Genomic DNA, 18,732 nt, shown 5'->3' on the forward strand with positions numbered 1-18,732 from the left:
AGGATAAATGAAACATGGGATCAGGAGAAAATTCCCTGTGGGATCAGGAAGATTTTCCTCATGGGATCAGCGGGAATTTTCCTACAGGATCAGAAGGAATTTTCCTATGGGAAATTTCCTCATGGAAGGAATTTCCACAGGAATTTCCTCGTGGAATTAGGAGGAATTTTCCCATGGAATCAGCAGGAATTTTCTATGGGATCAGGAGGAATTTCCCTGTGGAATCAGAAGGAATTTCTTCAAAAAATCAGGAGGAATTTCCTCATGGAATCAGGAGGAATTTCTCTATGGAATCAGCAGGAATTTCCCTGTGGAATCAGCAGGAATTTCCTCAAGGAATCAACAGGAATTTCTTCAAAGAATCAGGAGGAATTTCCTTATAGGATCAGAAAGAATTTCCCCATGGGATCAGGAAGTTTTTCCTCATGGGATCAGCAGGAATTTCCTCATGGAATCAAGAATTTCATTACAGGGTCAGGAGGAATTTCCCCATGGAATCAGCAGGAATTTCTTCAAAGAATCAAGAGGAATTTTTTCCACAGGATCAGGAGGAAATTCCTCATAGAATCGGGAATTTCCTTACAGGATCAGGAAGAATTTTCCTATGGAATCATCAGGAATTTCTTCATAGAATCAGCAGGAATTTTCCTATGGGATCAGGAGGAATTTCTTCATAGGATCAGGAGAAATTTCCCTACTGAATCAGGAGGAATTTCCTATGGAATCAGCAGGAATTTCTCCATAGAATCAGGATGAATTTTTCTTCAGGATCAGCAGGAATTTCCTCATGGAATCTGCAGGAATTCTCCTATGAACTCAGCAGGAATTTTTCTATGAAATCAGGAGGAATTTCTTCATAGAATCAGGAGGAATTTTCCTATGGAATCAGCAGGAATTTCCTCATGGAATCAGGAATTTCTCCATAGAATCAGGATGATTTTTTCTACAGGATCAGCAGGAATTTCCTCATGAAATGAGGAGGAATTTCTTCATGGAATCAGCAGGAATTTTCCTATGAAATCAAGAGGAATTTACTATGGGATCAGGAGGAATTTTCCTATGGAATCAGGAGGAATTTCTTCATAGAATCAGGGGGAATTTTTCTACAGGATCAGGAGGAATTTCCTCATGAAATCATGAGGAATTTCTTCATAGAATCAGGACGATTTTCCTCATGGAATCAGGAATTTCGTCTTGGAATCAAGAGGATTTTCCTATGGGATCAGCAGGAATTTCTCTCTGGAATCAGGAGAAATTTCCTTATGGAATCAGGAATTTCCTATGGATTCAGGAGGAATTTCCCCATAAAATCATGAGGAATTTCCAGTCCCCATTCCCAGAGGTGTCCAAGGAATTCCTGGATGTGACAGAGCTGGTGACAAACTGGGGACCATTCCCAGGCTGGGCTGGGAGATCCTGCAGGGATTTTCCAGCCCCAGCACTTCCAGGAACACACAGAAATGACCCCACATTCCATGGGAAACTCCCACTTTTCATCACCAACATCCCAAAAAAATCCCAATTTTATCCTTCAGCCAAGACCAACCTCACCCTGCCGAGCTCCTGGAAACCTCTGAGGGTTTTTTTTGTCATTTCCACTCCCAAGGAATTTCCTTTTTTAACCTTGCCCAAGCCAGGAAATCGCCTATCTACGGCCAGCAGTGACCAAAATTTGGTTTTCCTGGAATTTTCCCCCATTTTTCTGCCCACACTCAGACATTTTAAGCTTTTTAGGATGCTGCGTTTTAATTTTTTTTTATTTATTTTGCATTTCCAGCCTCTCCTTGTGGCTTTCAGAGGCTCCAGTTCTGCCCAGTCATCATCTGGAGGGAACAGCAGCTTGTGCAATGTTCCCTTCCCCCTTTTTTTGGGGCCACAAACACCAGAAAAGGAGCAAAAACCAAAATAATTAAAATAAGAAAAATTTAAAAATAAAAATAAACAAACAAAATAACAAAAATTAAAAAAAAAATAACAAAACCAGAAGGCCCAAAAGGAACCACTGGGGTTTAAATAACAAAAATAACAAAACTTTTGACTCCTTTGCTGGAGTCAAAAGTTTTGTTATTTTTGTTATTTAAGTTTTGTTATTTTTGTTAATAATTAAATGGCATAAATGGCAATATTAAATGGTATAAATAGCAATTATTAAATGGCATAAATGACAATAATTAAATGGCATAAATTGCAATATTAAATTGCATAAATGGCAATATTAAATGGCATAAATTGCAATATTAAATGGCATAAATTGCAATATTAAATGGCATAAGTTGCAATTATTAAATGGCAGATCCCAGAAATTTTTTCTCTGTTCCTGAGTTTTGTGTGGATTTTATTTTATTTTATATATTTTTATGCTATTAAATATTTTCTTTTATTTTATATATTTTTGTGTTATATATTTTTAATTCTAGGTTTATTATTATTTATATTTGATGTATTTTATATATTTTAATTTTTATGTTATATTTTTATTTTTATATCTTTTCTTTTATATATTTTTTAAATTTATATATATAAAATATTTATTTTCATATATAAAATAGATAAAATTTATATTTTCTATTATATATTTATTTTATGTATTTTATATTAAAATATTTTACTTTATATATTTTATATATAAAATAAAACATATTTATATTAAAATTGTGTAATATATTTAATATATAAAATATTTAAATATATATACACACAAATATATGATTTTTAAATATAAATTTTATATATATAATTAAAAATTATATATAAAATATAAATTTTATATGCTTTCTAGCTTATCTGGGCAGCTCCCCCCACGGTTATCTCCCGCACCAGGGGGAATTTTGGAAGCCAGCAGGCTGCAAACATGTGCACGGCTGATTATTTCCACAGCCTTGAAAAAAATGTGCTAAAAAAAGAAGAAAAAAGGGAAAAAATGGGGGGGGAAAAGAAAAAAAAAAGGGGAAAAAAGGAGAAAAAAAAAGGGAAAAAAAAGTTATAGGAGAAGAAATTCAAGTGTCAGGGGTTGCCGGACGCCTCGGAGCGGGGAGATGAAGGGGATGCAGCGGAAACGCGCGGGGGGTGGCGCAGTGTCCGTCTGTCTGTCCCCCCGTCTGTCCCCGTGTCCCCCCCCAAGATGGCAGCAGCGCCCCACGTGCGCCCGTCCCGCCAGAGCACCCCTGGCCCCGCCCCCTCCGCAGCGCTCAGCGCTCTGATTGGTCAATACCGTTATAACCACGCCCCTCAGCTCGGCGGGCGCGGCGCTGCCTCTCTCTGATTGGCTGCAGCGGGGGGGTGCCGCTCGGTGATTGGCTGCGGCGCGGCTCGGGCACGCCCCCTCCCGGCGCGCGGCGGCGCTGGGGGCCGGGGCCGGGGCGGGAGCGGCGCCAGTTCCCGGCGTCCCGCGGCGGAGCCGGCGGTGCCCGCGGCGCCTCCTCCGTGCGTCCCCTCGGCGTCCCCTCGGCGTCCCCTCAGCGTCCCCAGAACCCCTGCCCGCCCCCTTATGGAGCTGCTGTGCGTGGAACCCGCGGCCCGCGCCCCCCGCGCCGGGCGGGACCCGCATCTGCTGGGGGACCGGCGGGTGCTGCAGAACCTGCTGAGCCTGGAGGAGCGCTACAGCCCCCGCGTGTCCTACTTCCAGTGCGTGCAGAGGGACATCCAGCCCTACATGAGGAAGATGTTGGCCTTCTGGATGCTGGAGGTACCGGGATGCTGCGGGGTTTGCACCCAAAAAACCCGGGGGACAAGGCAGAGCTGACGGGTGTCGGGCACAGCGGTGGTGCCGGTGGGGATGGAGGGTGAAATTCGCTCTCCTGTGCTAAAATTGGGATTTTTTTTTTCCTCAAAAGCTCCGGGCAGGGCTCAGCTCAGCCCCAGGGGGAAATAATAACGCTGCTGTTAAGTTCCTGAAATTAAAAATGAATCTGCGGGTGAAGTTCAGGGCAGGGTCCCCATAAATGACAATTCCGCAGCGCTCCGTCCTGCCTGTCCCAGCCGATGCTGCGGGGAACGCTTCTAAAAAAAAAATAAAAAAAATCCAGAATATTTAAATTTTAAAGAAGATTTCCCCCCCCCCCCCCCCCCTTGCTGTCATTATTCCCGCGATCCCCTTTTGTAGATAAACCCCGCTTTGGGAGCGGCTCTAAAAGCAGCGAGGTGGCACCGGGGGATGTCACGACCCGCGTGTCATTGTCCCCATCGCTGCCGGCAGCGTTGGCTGCAGGAGGAGCAGAAACCGCAGTAGATTTGGCGGTGTCGAAAGAAGGAAGTTCGCTGTGACAAGTGGCTGGGGACAGATAAGAGGCGCAGGGCTGAAAATTTGGGAGCCGCTGGACTCCTGCTGGTGGGGAATTTGTGGAATTTGGGGACGATTTGGGTGATGCCGTTGATTGCCATCGCGGCCCTGGAGAGCTCCAGGTGGAATTGGCAGCCCTGGATGCTTCTCTCCACCCCCCCCCCCAGCCAAAAAATGCGATAAAAAAAAGGAAATTTGGAGCTCCAGATCTGCCCGGGGGATCCCCAGCAGGGCACAGCAGAATTGGGGCCAAATGGGGCAAATTCCGATTTATCCACGTGCTCCAGGTGGAATTCCCAGCCCTGCATCCTTCTCTCCACACCACCAGCAACCTGAGGGAGGGAAACTGAGGCACTGGGAGATCCCTGGGTTTCCATTTCCTGGGTTTTGGGGCACATCCTACTCCAGTATAGAGGGATCTAAAGGATTTGTCCCATTCAGAGCTGCCCAGGGCAGGGGTGACAGCTGGCAGGGGCATCCCCAGCAGGGCACAGCAGAAATGGGGCCAAATGGGATAAATTCAGATTTATCCACGTGCTCCAGGTGGAATTGGCAGCCCTGGATCCTTCTCTCCACCCTCCAGCCAAAAAATGCGCCAAAAAAAGCAAATTTGGATCTCCAGAGCTGCCCAGGGCAGGGGTGACAGCTGGCAGGGGCATCCCCAGCAGGGCACAGCAGAATTGGGGCCAAATGGAGCAAATTCAGATTTATCCACATGTTCTAGGTAGAATTTCCAGCCCTGGATCCTCCTCTCCACCCTCCAGAGCTGCCCGGGGCAGGGGTGGCAGCAGACAGGAGCCATTCCCAGAAACGGGGCCAAACGGGGCAGATTCAGGTTTCTCCACGAGCTCTCTGGAGCTGCAGCTGCTCCCCACAGGAAGGCGAAGCCTCGGGGTGACACCACGGTGGGGAGCAGCTCCCTGTGACGAGTGTGAAGCAGCAGCTCTGAGGCCGAGCTCAGCTCTCTCCCCTCACCAAAACTTCCTTTTCTCCCCGCGCCGCGTCCGAGGCAGGTGTGCGAGGAGCAGAAGTGTGAGGAGGAGGTGTTCCCGCTGGCCATGAACTACGTGGATCGCTTCCTGGCCTCGGTGGCCGTGCACAAGAACCACCTGCAGCTGCTGGGGGCCGTGTGCATGCTGCTGGCCTCCAAGCTGAGGGAGACCATGCCCCTGACCGTGGAGAAGCTCTGCATCTACACCGACAACTCCATCACGCCCCAGGAGCTGCTGGTAAACCCCTGAGTTCCCTCCCTGTGCCCAGTTCCTGCCTGGCATCTTCTTGGCATCTCCTGATCCCATCCCTCTGCATTCCCTTACTCCTTGGTGAAGGATTTTCCATCCTACCCATGCTGGGCAGCAGAATTGTCCCCTCAGCTGTCCCCATCCTGGTTCTGGAGGAAGTTTCCTGTGCCACCACTGTACTGTCACTTTGGGCTGTCACTCTGGGCTGTCACTGCAGTGACATCTCCAAGAGTCACAACTCTGGTCCCTTCCCTGTGCCCAGCTCCTGCCTGGCATCTCCTGATCCCGTCCCTCTGCATTTTCCCCCTCCTTGGTGAAGGATTTTCCATCCTCCCCATGCTGGGCAGCAGAATTGTCACCTGCTGGCTGTGGATGAAGTTTCCTGTCCCAGCTATGAGCTGTCACTGCAGTGACATCTCCAAAACTCACAGCTCTGGTGCCTTCCCAGTGCCCAGATCCTCCTGGTATCTCCTGATGCCATCCTTCTGCATTCCCTTCCTTCTTGGTGAAGGATTTTCCACCCTTCCTGTACTGGGGACCAGAATTGTCCCCATCCTGGTTATGGAGGGCATTTCCTGTGCCACCACCAAGCTGTCACTTTGGGCTGTCACTCTGGGCTGTCACTGCAGTGACATCTCCAAGAGTCACAACTCTGGTCCCTTCCCTGTGCCCAGCTCCTGCCTGGCATCTCCTGATCCCATCCCTCTGCATTCCCTTCTTTCTTGGTGAAAGATTTTTCCATCCTCCTCGTGCTGGGCAGCAGAATTGTCACCTCTTGGTTCTGGAGGAAGTTTCCTGCCCCAGCTCTGAGCTGTCACTGCAGTGACATCTCCAAAACTCACAGCTCTGGTGCCGTCCCAGTGCCCAGCTCCTGCCTGGCATCTCCTGATCCCATCCTTCTGCATTCCCTTCCTTCTTGGTGCAGGATTTTCCACTTTCCCCATGCAGCAGAATTGTCCCCTGCTGGCTGTGGATGAAGTTTCCTGTCCTGTCACTCTGAGTTGTCACTGCAGTGACATCTCCAAGCTCTGGTTGGCATCTCCTGTTCCTGCTGTCCTGATCCCGTCCCTCTGCATTCCCCTCCTCCTTGGTGAAGGATTTTCCACCCTCCCCGTGCTGGGCAGCAGAATTGTCCCCTCAATTGTCCCCATCCTGGTTGTGGATGAAGTTTTCTGTGCCACCACCAAGCTGTCACTCTGGGTTGTCACTGCAGTGACATCTCCAAGCTCAGGGTCAGGGAATGTGAATTTCCCACATCCCCACCCCAGTTTCTGCAGCTCTGCCTCCCTCCCCCAGCTGCAGAAATTGGGGGAATGTGGGAATGTGGGAACTGAGGGGAATGCGGGAGATTTCGCTTCCACAGCAGCAGGAAAAAATTCAGATTTTAGGTGCAGAGTGAGGCAGCCGAATGTCTGTGAGGGGTTTGTGAGCTCAGTGGGTGCTCCAGGCTGCTGGGCATGGGTGCAATTCCTGCTCTAACCCCTGCATTTCTCATCCTGCGTCCACAGGGTTCCATTCTGAGCTCTGAGAGGCCAAAAGAGTCTGATAAAAACCTCTGAGATCCAACCCTGCGAGCTCAGCCTCGGCCACAAGGGAGGAAATGGGAGAAAAACCCTTTTTTGGGGGCCTCGGGAGGGAGCAGTGACCTCTCCTCAGTGACAGAGCATCCCTGGGGACCCCGGGGGCTTTTTGGGGTTTTCTCATCGGTTTTGGGGTGGGATCTGAGCCCCAGAACCCCCAAAACTCTCAGGTGTGACTCAGGGGCACCGCAGAGCTCTGAGCTCAACCTGGTTTTTCCCAATTCTGGGGGAAAATCCCCTCCCCTCCAGAACAGTCATTGGTGGGGGGGTGATTGCCTTAATTAACACTCCTAATTAGCTGATGAGGGATGGGGATGGCCGCAGGAATGGGGTGCCCCATCCCTGGGGGACACCACGGCCTCTCCTGGTGATCCTTGCAGGTTTAAATCTCCACTATAAAGGGAATACCCAGGGATCTGTAAAGGATCACCCTGGCTGAGGGCCCTGAGGGAGTTAAATCCAATTTACTGGATTTCCATGGATATTCACGCTGGCTGAGGGAGTTAAATCTGAATTGTCCATGGAAAGGTCTCTTCCCATGGATTTCAACCCTTTTTGGAGCTCATTCTGCTCCAATAAAGAGGGAATGGAGGGAATACCCAGGGATCTGAGGGATTCACCCTCACTGAGGGCCCTGAGGGAGTTAAATCTGAATTTCCTCACCCCAGAGCTGCTCCTTCCCCCTCTGTGCTCACCCCCTGCTCCAGTAAAGAGGGAATGGAGGGAATATCCAGGGATATGAGGGATTCACCCTGATTGTGGGAGTTAAATCTGAATTGTCCATGGAGAGTCTTCCTCCCTGGATTTCCATGGATTTCAACCCTTTTTGGGGCACATCCTGCTCCAGTAAAAAAAAAAAATACTCAGGGATCTTTGAAGGATTCACCCTGGTTGTGGGATTTAAACCCAGGTTACTGGATTTCCATGGGTTTTAACCCTTTTTGGGGCACATCCTGCTCCAATAAAGAGGGAATGGAGGGAATACCCAGGGATCTGAGGGATTCACCCTCACTGAGGGCCCTGAGGGAGTTAAATCCAATTTAACTGGATTTCCGTGGATATTCACGCTGGCTGAGGGAGTTAAATCTGAATTGTCCATGGAAAGGTCTCTTCCCTGGATTTCCATGGATTTTAACCCTTTTTGGGCCCTGAGGGAGTTAAATCTGAATTTCCTCACCCCAGAGCTGCTCCTTCCCCCTCTGTGCTCACCCCCTGCTCTTTCCCAACGCCCAGAGCAGGGCCAGGGGAGCTTCTCCAGCAGCCTGGGGACAATGGCACATCCTGGTGGCCCCGGGCCATCCCTGCAGGAAGCTGGCTCGCATTCCCGGCCTCTGCTTCCTCCTCCTCCTCCTCCTCCTCCTCGGGCAGGGGCTTGGCAGCAGCTCAGCCCTTCAGAAGGACACAGAAGCGCTCTGGAGTCATTCTGGGGGAGAAGGAAATGATGCAAGGAGGGATTTGTCCATTTGGAGGAAGTTGGGTTTCCGTCCAGGCCCTTCTCTGACCCACCTTGGGGTTGTTTTTTTGTTGTTTTTTTTTTTTTTAATTCAATTCTTTATTTTTAAATGTAATTCTTTATTTTATTTTATTTTGTTTTGTTTTATTTTGTTTTATTTTATTATTTTATGTTATTTTTTATTTTACATTATGTTATGTTATTTGATGTTATTATTTTATTTCTGTTATTTTATTTGATGTTATTATTTTTATGTTATTTTTTATTTTACAGTATTTTATTTTATGTTATGTTATTTTATGTTATTTCTGTTATTTTATTTTATGTGATTATTCATATATTATTTTATTTTGTAATTTATTTTATTTTTATTTTACATTATTTTACGCTATTTTATTATTTTATGTTATTTTATGTTATGTTATTATTTTATTTTATTTTTTATTTTATTTTTTATTTTATTTTATATTATTTATATGTTTTCTTTTATTTTATTATTTCATTTTATTTCATTTTTATAAAGACTTTTCTGGCCTGGCTGACAGGGGGTTTAGCTGCTCAGAGCTTGGGTGGAGCAGCTTTGGGACAGGAATGGCACCTGAGGGGACAATGGGGTGACAAATTGTGCCCAGGGTGGGTTTTGGGACAGGAATGGCACCTGAGGGGACAATGGGGTGACAAATTGTGCCCAGGGTGGGTTTGGAGCAGCTTGAGCAATTCTGCTCCTTTGAGCAACCCGGGGCAGGTTTGTTGTGCAAGGGGAAGGGAGGCAACAACCAGAAAAAAAAGGGGAAAATGAAGATGTGAGCTTGGGAAAGAATTGTCACCGTTGTCACTTCCTCAGAGTGTCTGTGCTGAGCTCCGGGGCGGCGCTGGTGGGATCCTGAGTTTGGGGCAGAAGGGGATTTGTGCTGGGTGGGGGAACAGAAACGAAAAATGAACCTGAGCCTGACCTGAGCCTGGGGCAGCTCTGGAGCCTCGGCAGGGACACGGCCAGGGCTGGGATTGTGCTGTGGGGACAATGGGGACAGCCCAAGGGACAGCCCTTCCCCATCCTGGAGCCTCCTGGGCTGGCATTGTGCCGTGGGGACAATGGGGACAGCCCAAGGGACAGCCCTTCCCCATCCTGGAGCCTCCTGGGCTGGCATGGTGGCACAGGTACAGCGTGGGGACAATCCCTCTGCCCTTGCCCATCCTGGAGCCTCCTGGGCTGGCATGGTGCCATGGGGACAGTGGGGACAGCCCAAGGGACAGCCCTTCCCCGTCCTGGAGCCTCCTGGGCTGCCATGGTGCCATGGGGACAACATGGGGACAGCCCATCTGCTCTTCCCTGTTCTGCACTGGCCCTGGAGCCTCCTGGGCTGGAATTGTGCCATGGGGACAGTGGGGACAGCCCAAGGGACAGCCCTTCCCCATCCTGGAGCCTCCTGGGCTGCCATGGTGCCATGGGGACAGTGGGGTAAGCTCCTGTGCCCTTCCCTGTCCTACAGTGGCCCTGGGGCCTCCAGGGCTGGCATGGTGGCACAGGGACAAAATGGGGACAACCCCTCTGCTCTTCCCTGTCCTTCTGGCCCTGGGGCCTCCTGGGCTGGCATGGTGGCACAGGGACAGCGTGGGGACAAACCCCTCTGCCCTTCCCTGTCCTGCCTTGACGCTGGGGCCTCCAGGGCTGGCATGGTGGCACGGGGACAGCCTGGGGACAGTCCCTGTGCCCTGCCCTGTCCCCGGTGCTCCTGAGCCCCCCGTGACGCGCCGCCCTCTGTGTGCCCTCAGCACTGGGAGCTGCTGGTGCTGGAGAAGCTCAAGTGGGACCTGGTGTCGGTGATCGCCAACGATTTCCTGCCGCACATCCTGCACCGGCTGCCGCTGCCCGCCGACAAGGTGGAGCTGGTCAAGAAGCACGCGCAGACCTTCATCGCCCTCTGCGCCACAGGTGGGGGCCGCTGGCACGCCTGGCACGCCTGGCACGGGCTCCCCTCCTTTTCTGGGGTCTTCTCTGTGGTCAGGGTTCGAGGTGGGATGGAGCTGTGGGATGCCAGGGGTGTGTGCCAGGCTCTGTGTGCCCGTGAGAGGGCGGCTGGGGGCCCCAGGATGGAGAGTTGAGAATCTGATTCCGTGTCCTCAGAAGGGCAATTTATTAATATAGAATAGAATAGAATAGAATAGAATAGAATAGAATAGAATAGAATAGAATAGAATAGAATAGAATAGAATAGAATAGAATAGAATATCTATTATGTTCTATATTATATTATATTATATTATATATTATATATTATATTAATAATATATTGTATTAATGTATAATATTATAATACTGTATTCTTTTATTCCATATTATAATATAATGCATATTATATTACATTATATTATATTATATTATATTATATTATATTATATTATATTATATTATATTATATTATATTATATTATATTATATTATATTATATTATATTATATTATATTATATTATATTATATTATATTATATTATATTATATTATAATATATTACATTATATTACATTATATTATATTATATTATATTATATTATATTATATTATATTATATTATATTATATTATATTACATTACATTACATTACATTATAATATTTTACATTACATTACATTACATTATATTGCAATATTCTTTTATTCCATGTTATAATATAATATATTATAATATTCCATATTCTAATATAATATATGCATTACAATGCATAATAGAACGAATATGATATTTTCTATATTATACCATATCATACCATACTATATTATACTATACTATATTACATTATGCCATACTAAAACTATACTAAAGAATAGAGAAAGGAGGGAATGATAATAAAAGCTTGTGACTGCTCAGAGTCCCGCCACAGCTCACTGTGATTGGTCATTAATTAAAAACAACCACACGAGACCAATCAAAGATTCACCTGCCACATCCCCCAGCAGCAGATAATCACTGCTTGTATTTCATTTCTGAGGCCTCTCAGCAGAAAAATCCCAGAGAAAGGATTTTCCTAAAACGCCTCTGTGACAATTCTCCTCCACCCCGCGCTGCACAGAGCCCTCTGTGGGGCCCTGCAGGGCGAACCCCGACCCCAGACCCCAGCTGACCCTCTGTGACATCTCCTCCTCTCCCCTCTGTGCTGTGCTGGCTGCAGACTGCACGTTCGTCATGTACCCGCCGTCCATGATCGCCACCGGCAGCATCGGCGCCGCCGCGCACGGCCTGGGGCTGCCGGGCAGCGGAGAGGCCCTCACCGAGCTGCTGGCCAGGACCACGGGCACCGAGCTGGTCAGTGACGGGCACCGGGGCTGGCACCGAGCTGGGAGCGGGTACTGGGGCTGGGGAGTGCCACTGGGGCTGGCACCGAGCTGCTGGCCAGGACCACGGGCACCGAGCTGGTCAGTGACGGGCACCGGGGCTGGCACCGAGCTGGGAGTGGGTACTGGGGCTGGGGAGTGCCACTGGGGCTGGCACCGAGCTGCTGGCCAGGACCACGGGCACCGAGCTGGTCAGAGCAGGCACAGGGCTGGGGAGTGTTACTGGGGCTGGCACAGAGCTGGGGAGTGGGCATTGGGGCTGGCACAGCTGGGGAGCACGGCTGGGGCTGGCACAGCTGTGCTGAGTGTTACTGGGGCTGGCACAGAGCTGGGGAGTGGGCATTGGGGTTGGCACCGAGCTGCTGGCCAGGACCACGGGCACCGAGCTGGTCAGTGACGGGCACTGGGCTGGGTAGCGGGCACCGGGGAGTGCCACTGGGGCTGGCACCAAACTGGGAGTGCCACTGGGGCTGGCAGCAGGGTGGGGAGTGTTACTGGGGCTGGCACCAAGCTGGGAGTGCCACTGGGGCTGGCAACAGGGTGGGGAGTGTTACTGGGGCTGGCAACAGGGTGGGGAGTGTTACTGGGGCTGGCACCAAGCTGGGAGTGCCACTGGGGCTGGCACCGAGCTGGGGAGTGCCACTGGGGCTGGCAGCAGGGTGGGGTGTGTTACTGGGGCTGGCACCAAGCTGGGAGTGCCACTGGGGCTGGCACCGAGCTGGGGAGTGCCACTGGGGCTGGCAACAGGGTGGGGAGTGTTACTGGGGCTGGCACTGAGCTGCTGGCCAGGACCACGGGCACTGAGCTGGTGAATGAGTGCCACTGGGGCTGGCACTGAGGTGAGGAGTGTTCCTGGGGCTGGCACCGAGCTCTGAGTGGGCACTGGGGCTGGCACAGCTGTGGGAGCCTTGCTGCCACTCAGAGGAAGGGTTCTCCATCAGGACAGGACAGCTGCATGGGGAGGGGGTGGGCTCTGTGCCTCTGGAGATGTTCCAGATCCACCTGATGTGTCCCCTGTGCCACCTGCTCCAGGTGAACGTGGTGAGGGAGGGACTGGGATGGACTGGTCATGGTGATGGACTGGTCATGGTGATGGTGAGCCCAGGGATGGTCTGGCTGTGGTGGTGGAGAACCTGAGATGGACTGGTCATGGTGATGGACTGGCCACAGGGATGGTCAGCCTGGGATGGTCTGGCCATGGTGATGGTCACTGGGATGGCCATGGTGATGGTCACTGGGATGGTCTGGCCATGGTGATGGTCACTGGGGTGGTGTGGCCATGGTGATGGTCACTGGGGTGGTCAGGCCATGGTGATGGTCACTGGGATGGCCATGGTGATGGTCACTGGGATGGTCTGGCCATGGTGATGGTCACTGGGATGGCCATGCTGATGGTCACTGGGGTGGTCTGGCTGTGCTGATGGTCACTGGGGTGGTCTGGCCATGGTGATGGTCACTGGGATGGTCAGGCTGTGCTGATGGTCACTGGTCTGGCCGTGCTGATGGTCACTGGGGTGGTCAGGCTATGGTGATGGTCACTGGGATGGTGTGGCTGTGCTGATGGTCACTGGGATGGTCAGGCCATGGTGATGGTCACTGGGATGGTCAGGCCATGCTGATGGTCACTGGGGTGGTCAGGCTGTGCTGATGGTCACTGGGATGGTCAGGCCATGGTGATGGTCACTGGGATGGTCTGGCCATGGTGATGGTCACTGGGGTGCTCTGGCTGTGCTGGTCTGGCCGTGCTGATGGTCAGCCTGGGCTGCAGGGATGGACTCGAGGGCCCTTCCAGCCCCATCTGCTCTGGGTTCTGTGGGGTTTTGCTGTTCAGACGGTGCTGCCCCGGTTTGAGGAGAGCCCGGGGCTGATGCCAGGCACAGCCTGGCAGGGCAGGGTGGGCTCGGAGCCCTTGCAGTGCCACACAAAGGGCAGGATCCGTTCCCTGCCCGGGCAGGTGTTGGCAGGATCGGGTTCTCGGCCTGCGACGGGGACAGGGACGCTCAGGCTCAGCATCTGCTCCCCTCAGTGTCTGGTTGCACCTGGGGGGGACAGGGGGGGCTGGGACATGAAACCTTCCAGCTCTGGGGGGGCTCTGCAGCCCCTCAGCGCCCCGGGAGGGGGCACAGGGACCCTGTAGGGCTCCAATCTGAGCTTCTCCTCTCCCCTTTGATCTCCTCCCCTGCCCAGGTGGGTCACACTCCCCTGCCAGGACCTGGGGCTGGCTTTGTCCAGGGGGAGGCTCCTGCTCTGTTTGTGCAGATGGAATTTTTTTGTTCTCTGGGGCCTTTTTGAAGAGAGAATCAGTGCAGCCAGCTGCTCCCAACCTGCTCTGGGGGCCGGGGCTGTGCAGGGAACAGGTGGGAAGCAGGGAGGGCTCTGTGCAGGGAGAGGAGCTGAAATGGAGCCCGGCACCCTCCTGTCCCCTCCTGTCCCCTCCTGGCCCCTCCTGTCCCCTCCTGGCCCTCCCCAGCATCTGCTGTGCCCTTGCCCAGGTGTGGGTGCCTCACAAACAGCCCCAGCTCGGGCAGGGCCAGGGCAGCTCCTCCTGGGATTGAACACAGAGCTTTGGGTTCCTGCGAGAGCTCCTGAGCTCAGCTCCCTCATTTGTGCTGCTGCTTCTCCCTGAGCGTGCCCAGGTGCCCATGGAGATGCCCAGCCCATGCCCAGGTGCCCATGAGGATGCCCAGCCCCTGCCCAGGTGCCCATGGAGAGGCCCAGGTGATGCCCAGCCCCTGCCCAGGTGCCCCTGGTGATGCCCAGCCGCTGCCCAGGAGATGCACAGACCATGCCCAGGTGTCTGTGGGGATGCCCAGCCCCTGCCCAGGTGCCCATGGAGATGTCCAGAGGATGCCCATCCACTGCCCAGGTGCCCATGAGGATGCCCAGCTGCTGCCCAGGTGCTCATGGAGATGCCCAGCCCCTGCCCAGGTGCCCCTGGTGATGCCCAGCCGCTGCCCAGGTGCTCATGGAGATGCCCAGGGGATGCCCAGCCCCTGCCCAGGTGCCCCTGGCACTCAGGGCCGGGGCAGGAGGAGCCAGGCAGGGGCAGCAGGGCAGAGGAGCCGGGCAGGGGGAGCCGGGCACAGGAGCCGGGCAGAGCAGGGCAGAGGAGCCGGGCAGAGGAGCCGGGCAGGAGGAACAGGGCAGGGGGAGCCGGGCAGGAGGAACAGGGCAGGGGGAGCCGGGCACGGGAGCCGGGCAGAGGAGCCAGGCAGGAGGAACAGGGCAGGGGGAGCCGGGCAGGAGGAGCCGGGCAGGAGGAGCCGGGCGTTGCTATTTTCGCTCGCCACATCCTCTGTCAGTTTCTAAGAACCGCCGCGGATTCCTGGTAAGAGATTTCAGGGTGTGACCATGTCCCGTGAGGTGCAAACTGTCACCAGGCCGGGCTGTGCCCCTGGGGTGTCCGGCGGGGAGTTTCCTCCTGCTTTTACGGCTCGAGGGGGAAAAACCAGAGCAGGGTTTGCGTTTCTGGCGAGGTTCTGTGCTGTCCCCCAGCTCTGGGGTGTCCCAGAGGGGACAGGAGGGTGGAAACCTTGTCAGAGGCTCCGTGGTTCTCCCAGCGTGGATGGGAGGTGCTGTAGGGTGGGTTTGGGGTCAGGGAGGGTCCTGCTGAATCAGGGGCGCGCAGCAGAATTCCTGGGAATGCTGGGCTGGAGGGGCTGGGGAGCTGGAGAAGGATCCATGTCCCAAGGACATTCACATTTTTGGGATTTGGGACGTTTGTCCTGCTCTTGTCACCCATCTGGAGCCACCCCCTGGCTCCAGGACTTTGGGAACCTCTGCTGACACATTCCAGGGAGGCGGGAGGACAACCAAAGTGTGGGGATTTACCCGAGGAGGGACAAAGATGGAGAAAATCTCCTTTTGCTGCTGGTCAGATGGAAAAAAAAAAAAAATCAATAATTACTTTCATTTCTTTCATGCCCTGCCCTTGCAGATGAAGTCAATGTCTTCTCTTGAAATATCACGTCTGCTCGCAGAAAAGCAATATATTCTCGTCATAGTCATAATAAACCATAGTCAATAAACCATCCCACTGCAATCCAAGAGGTTGCTGGGGGGTCAGAGATTGAAGCCCTGAGAGGTTTTGTTTGGGGAAATCCCTGGGCGAGGAGCTCGGGCGACAGGGACAGAGCTGTTCTGCAGGAGCAGCGGGAGCGGGATCTGATGCCCCATCTGTGTTTGCCCGTTCCAGGACTGCCTGAAGGCGTGCCAGGAGCAGATCGAGGCGGCCTTGGCCGAGAGCCTCAAGCAGGCGTCCCAGCCCCAGCAGGAGCTCAGCTCCAAGGCGGCGCCGTACGCGGACACCCAGCCCGTGCCCACCAGCACCCCCACGGACGTCACCGATGTCAACCTGTGACCAAGGAGCCTTTGGCCGGAGCTCCAGCCCCTCCCTGGACACCCCCAGCTCGCCGCACGCCCCCTGCCCACCCGGGAGCCTGGAGGGGGAGTTGGAATCGTTTCTGTGTTGGTGTTCCCCGGGTTCCTCACGGCCACTTCCAGCCCGCGTGAGGGACGGAAACGGCAGAGCCGCCCCAGTCCTGGTGACCCCTGGCTGCTGTGGGGCTCGGGGAGCAGCTGCTTGGTCCTCGTTGCTTCGTGCCCCCAGCTCCAGGGGACGCCGTGCAGCTGCTTGTGCTTGGGGAGGAGCCGTGGGGCTTGTTTGGGTTTTTTGCTGTTGGATGTGGGAATTTTGGGGGACGCGCCTCGGGAGGAGCTCGGGGTCCCCCCATGGCTGCTTAATTTATTGTTCACTGCTGGGAAAAGGGGAGGGAGGAGAGCTGGAATCGCTCAGGGTGCTGGGTGCTGCTCTCCTCTCCTCCCCAGCAAAGTGCCTTCACCCCTCTCTCCCTTCCCTGGCTCCCTGGGCAGCGGCAGACTCTCCTCAGCAGAGCTGCCTTTGGTAGCTTAGGCATCAGACTAGGATTCAAGGAAAACCTCTGAACGTGCTGCTATGGTCTGGGATGCGTCTCCACTCTTCCAAGGCAGGGATTTCAGATCGTGCTCAGGAGGGAGCTGCGTCCGGTCCGCGTGGATCTGGAGCTGCCTCCTGACAGGGTGGAAAACTTTGCTGCGCACTTGAGTTGGGAAAGCAATTACCGCATTTTTGTATCGTTGTTGTTGACTCCTCGTTAGTTTTTTTTATAAAAATTGTTGTAAAACAGGAAAAAAAAACAAAAAAAGAAAAAAAAAGGAAAAAAAAAATAATGCTGCTTTTCTATAAGAAATCCAGAGTGGAATTAGCCAGGAGAAGCCAGAGACTCCACAGGGATGGGAAGCAGAATCTGCTGCTGCTCCCTGGGGACATCTGCACGTGTGGCTGTTGTCCTCCCGCGGGGGATGTGTGGAAAAGGAGGTCGAGATCTTCCTTTTGGATGGCACCAAGCCCACAAAAATCCGGCGGAAAAAGGTGGGGCTGCTGCTCCTCCCAGAGCCTGCCTGGCCCGGAAACCCACGGAGCCGCTGCCTCCTGCGAGCAGGAGGGCTGGGACAGGGCCTGCCTGTGCAAGAGGAAATGTCTTTCTTTCTTTTGTTTTTTGTTTGTTTGTTTTTTTTTTTTTTTTTAATATATAAATATATATATATATATCAAAGTGAATTTTTAATTTAAGAGTAAAACTGGTTTGGTGTTCACTCGCACGAGTCTCGCTGCTGGGAGAGCCAGAGAACCCCGTGATGTTGCAATAAAATATTTTAAACAAAAAAAAAAAAAAAACCCAAAAAAACGGTGGCTCGAGGGTTTCCCTGTGCTGTTCTTGGATCTTTTCCTGGTTTTGAGGATCCCTTGGGAGCTCCAGCCCTGCTTTTCCCAGCATGGAGTGGGGAGAGGACCCTGAGGGACACTCAGGGGTGGTGGTGGAGCCAAAACCCTTCCTGCGGGTGAGGTGGCCCTGGAGCAGAGGCATCACCTTCTCCCCAGCAGGGCGAGGGGCCCTGGAGCAGCTCGGGGGGTGCCAGGACAGTGCCAGGAGCTCTGTGCCAGCCCAGGCTCCCTCCTGTGCCCATCGGCCTCGAATCAGATAAAATCAGCGAGTCGCAGAAAAGGCTGAGGGGCGTGGGGACCTCGGGGGTGGCAACAGGGGGCACAGCTCAGGGTGCAGCAGGGGCTCCTCTCTGTGGCCCAAAGCTGCAGGGCACAGGGCTGGCAGTGACAGTGACTGCAGGGCACAGGGCTGGCAGTGACAGTGACTGCGGGGCACAGGGCTGGCAGTGACAGTGACTGCAGGGCACAGGGCTGGCAGTGACAGTGGCACCAGGGCACAGAGCTGGCAGTGACAGTGACAGCAGGGCACAGGGCTGGCAGTGACAGTGGCACCAGGGCACAGAGCTGGCAGTGACAGTGGCAGCAGGGCACAAACCTGGCAGTGACAGTGGCACCAGGGCACAGAGCTGGCAGTGACAGTGACAGCAGGGCACAGGGCTGGCAGTGACAGTGACTGCAGGGCACAGAGCTGGCAGTGACAGTGACAGGAAGACACAGAGCTGGCAGTGACAGTGGCACCAGGGCACAGAGCTGGCAGTGACTGACTGCAGGGCACAGGGCTGGCAGTGACAGTGGCAGCAGGGCACAGAGCTGGCAGTGACAGTGGCACCAGGGCACAGAACTGGCAGTGACAGTGGCACCAGGGCACAGGGCTGGCAGTGACAGTGACTGCAGGGCACAGGGCTGGCAGTGACAGTGGCAGCAGGGCCTGGTGGAAAAGTCTCCCCTGGGTTTGGTTTTCCACCAGAGGTGGCACTCGGGCACAGTGCCAGGAGCACACCAGGCAGGTGACCCACGGCCAGGTGAGGATGGTGGCCCTGTGGCTTCAGGAAGCAAACCCTGAGAAGCTTTTTTTGGGAAAACCC

At 52.9% G+C, this 18,732-nt stretch overlaps 1 protein-coding gene across 1 annotated transcript; it reads left to right on the forward strand.

Annotated features, from left to right (window-relative positions):
• Positions 1–3,463: 3,463 nt before the first annotated feature.
• Positions 3,464–17,418, forward strand: CCND3 (cyclin D3). Its single transcript, XM_063177830.1, has 5 exons — positions 3,464–3,685; positions 5,293–5,508; positions 10,327–10,486; positions 11,721–11,854; positions 16,079–17,418. Exons 1-5 carry the CDS (start codon positions 3,488–3,490, stop codon positions 16,241–16,243), a joined length of 873 nt encoding a protein of 290 aa, XP_063033900.1. The 5' UTR covers positions 3,464–3,487; the 3' UTR covers positions 16,244–17,418.
• The last annotated feature ends 1,314 nt before the right edge of the window (positions 17,419–18,732 follow it).

Source organism: Melospiza melodia, chromosome 28 (assembly GCF_035770615.1).
Source record: "Melospiza melodia melodia isolate bMelMel2 chromosome 28, bMelMel2.pri, whole genome shotgun sequence".
Taxonomy (NCBI): domain Eukaryota; kingdom Metazoa; phylum Chordata; class Aves; order Passeriformes; family Passerellidae; genus Melospiza; species Melospiza melodia.

What these genes read in the sequence shown, in the direction of transcription:
- CCND3 (XM_063177830.1), top strand. Translation starts at nt 3,488, where the DNA reads ATGGAGCTGCTGTGCGTGGAACCCGCGGCCCGCGCCCCCCGCGCCGGG. An exon ending in TGGCCTTCTGGATGCTGGAG is followed by an intron (nt 3,686 to 5,292) that starts GTACCGGGATGC and finishes CGTCCGAGGCAG; the next exon opens with GTGTGCGAGGAGCAGAAGTG. An exon ending in GGACCACGGGCACCGAGCTG is followed by an intron (nt 11,855 to 16,078) that starts GTCAGTGACGGG and finishes TGCCCGTTCCAG; the next exon opens with GACTGCCTGAAGGCGTGCCA.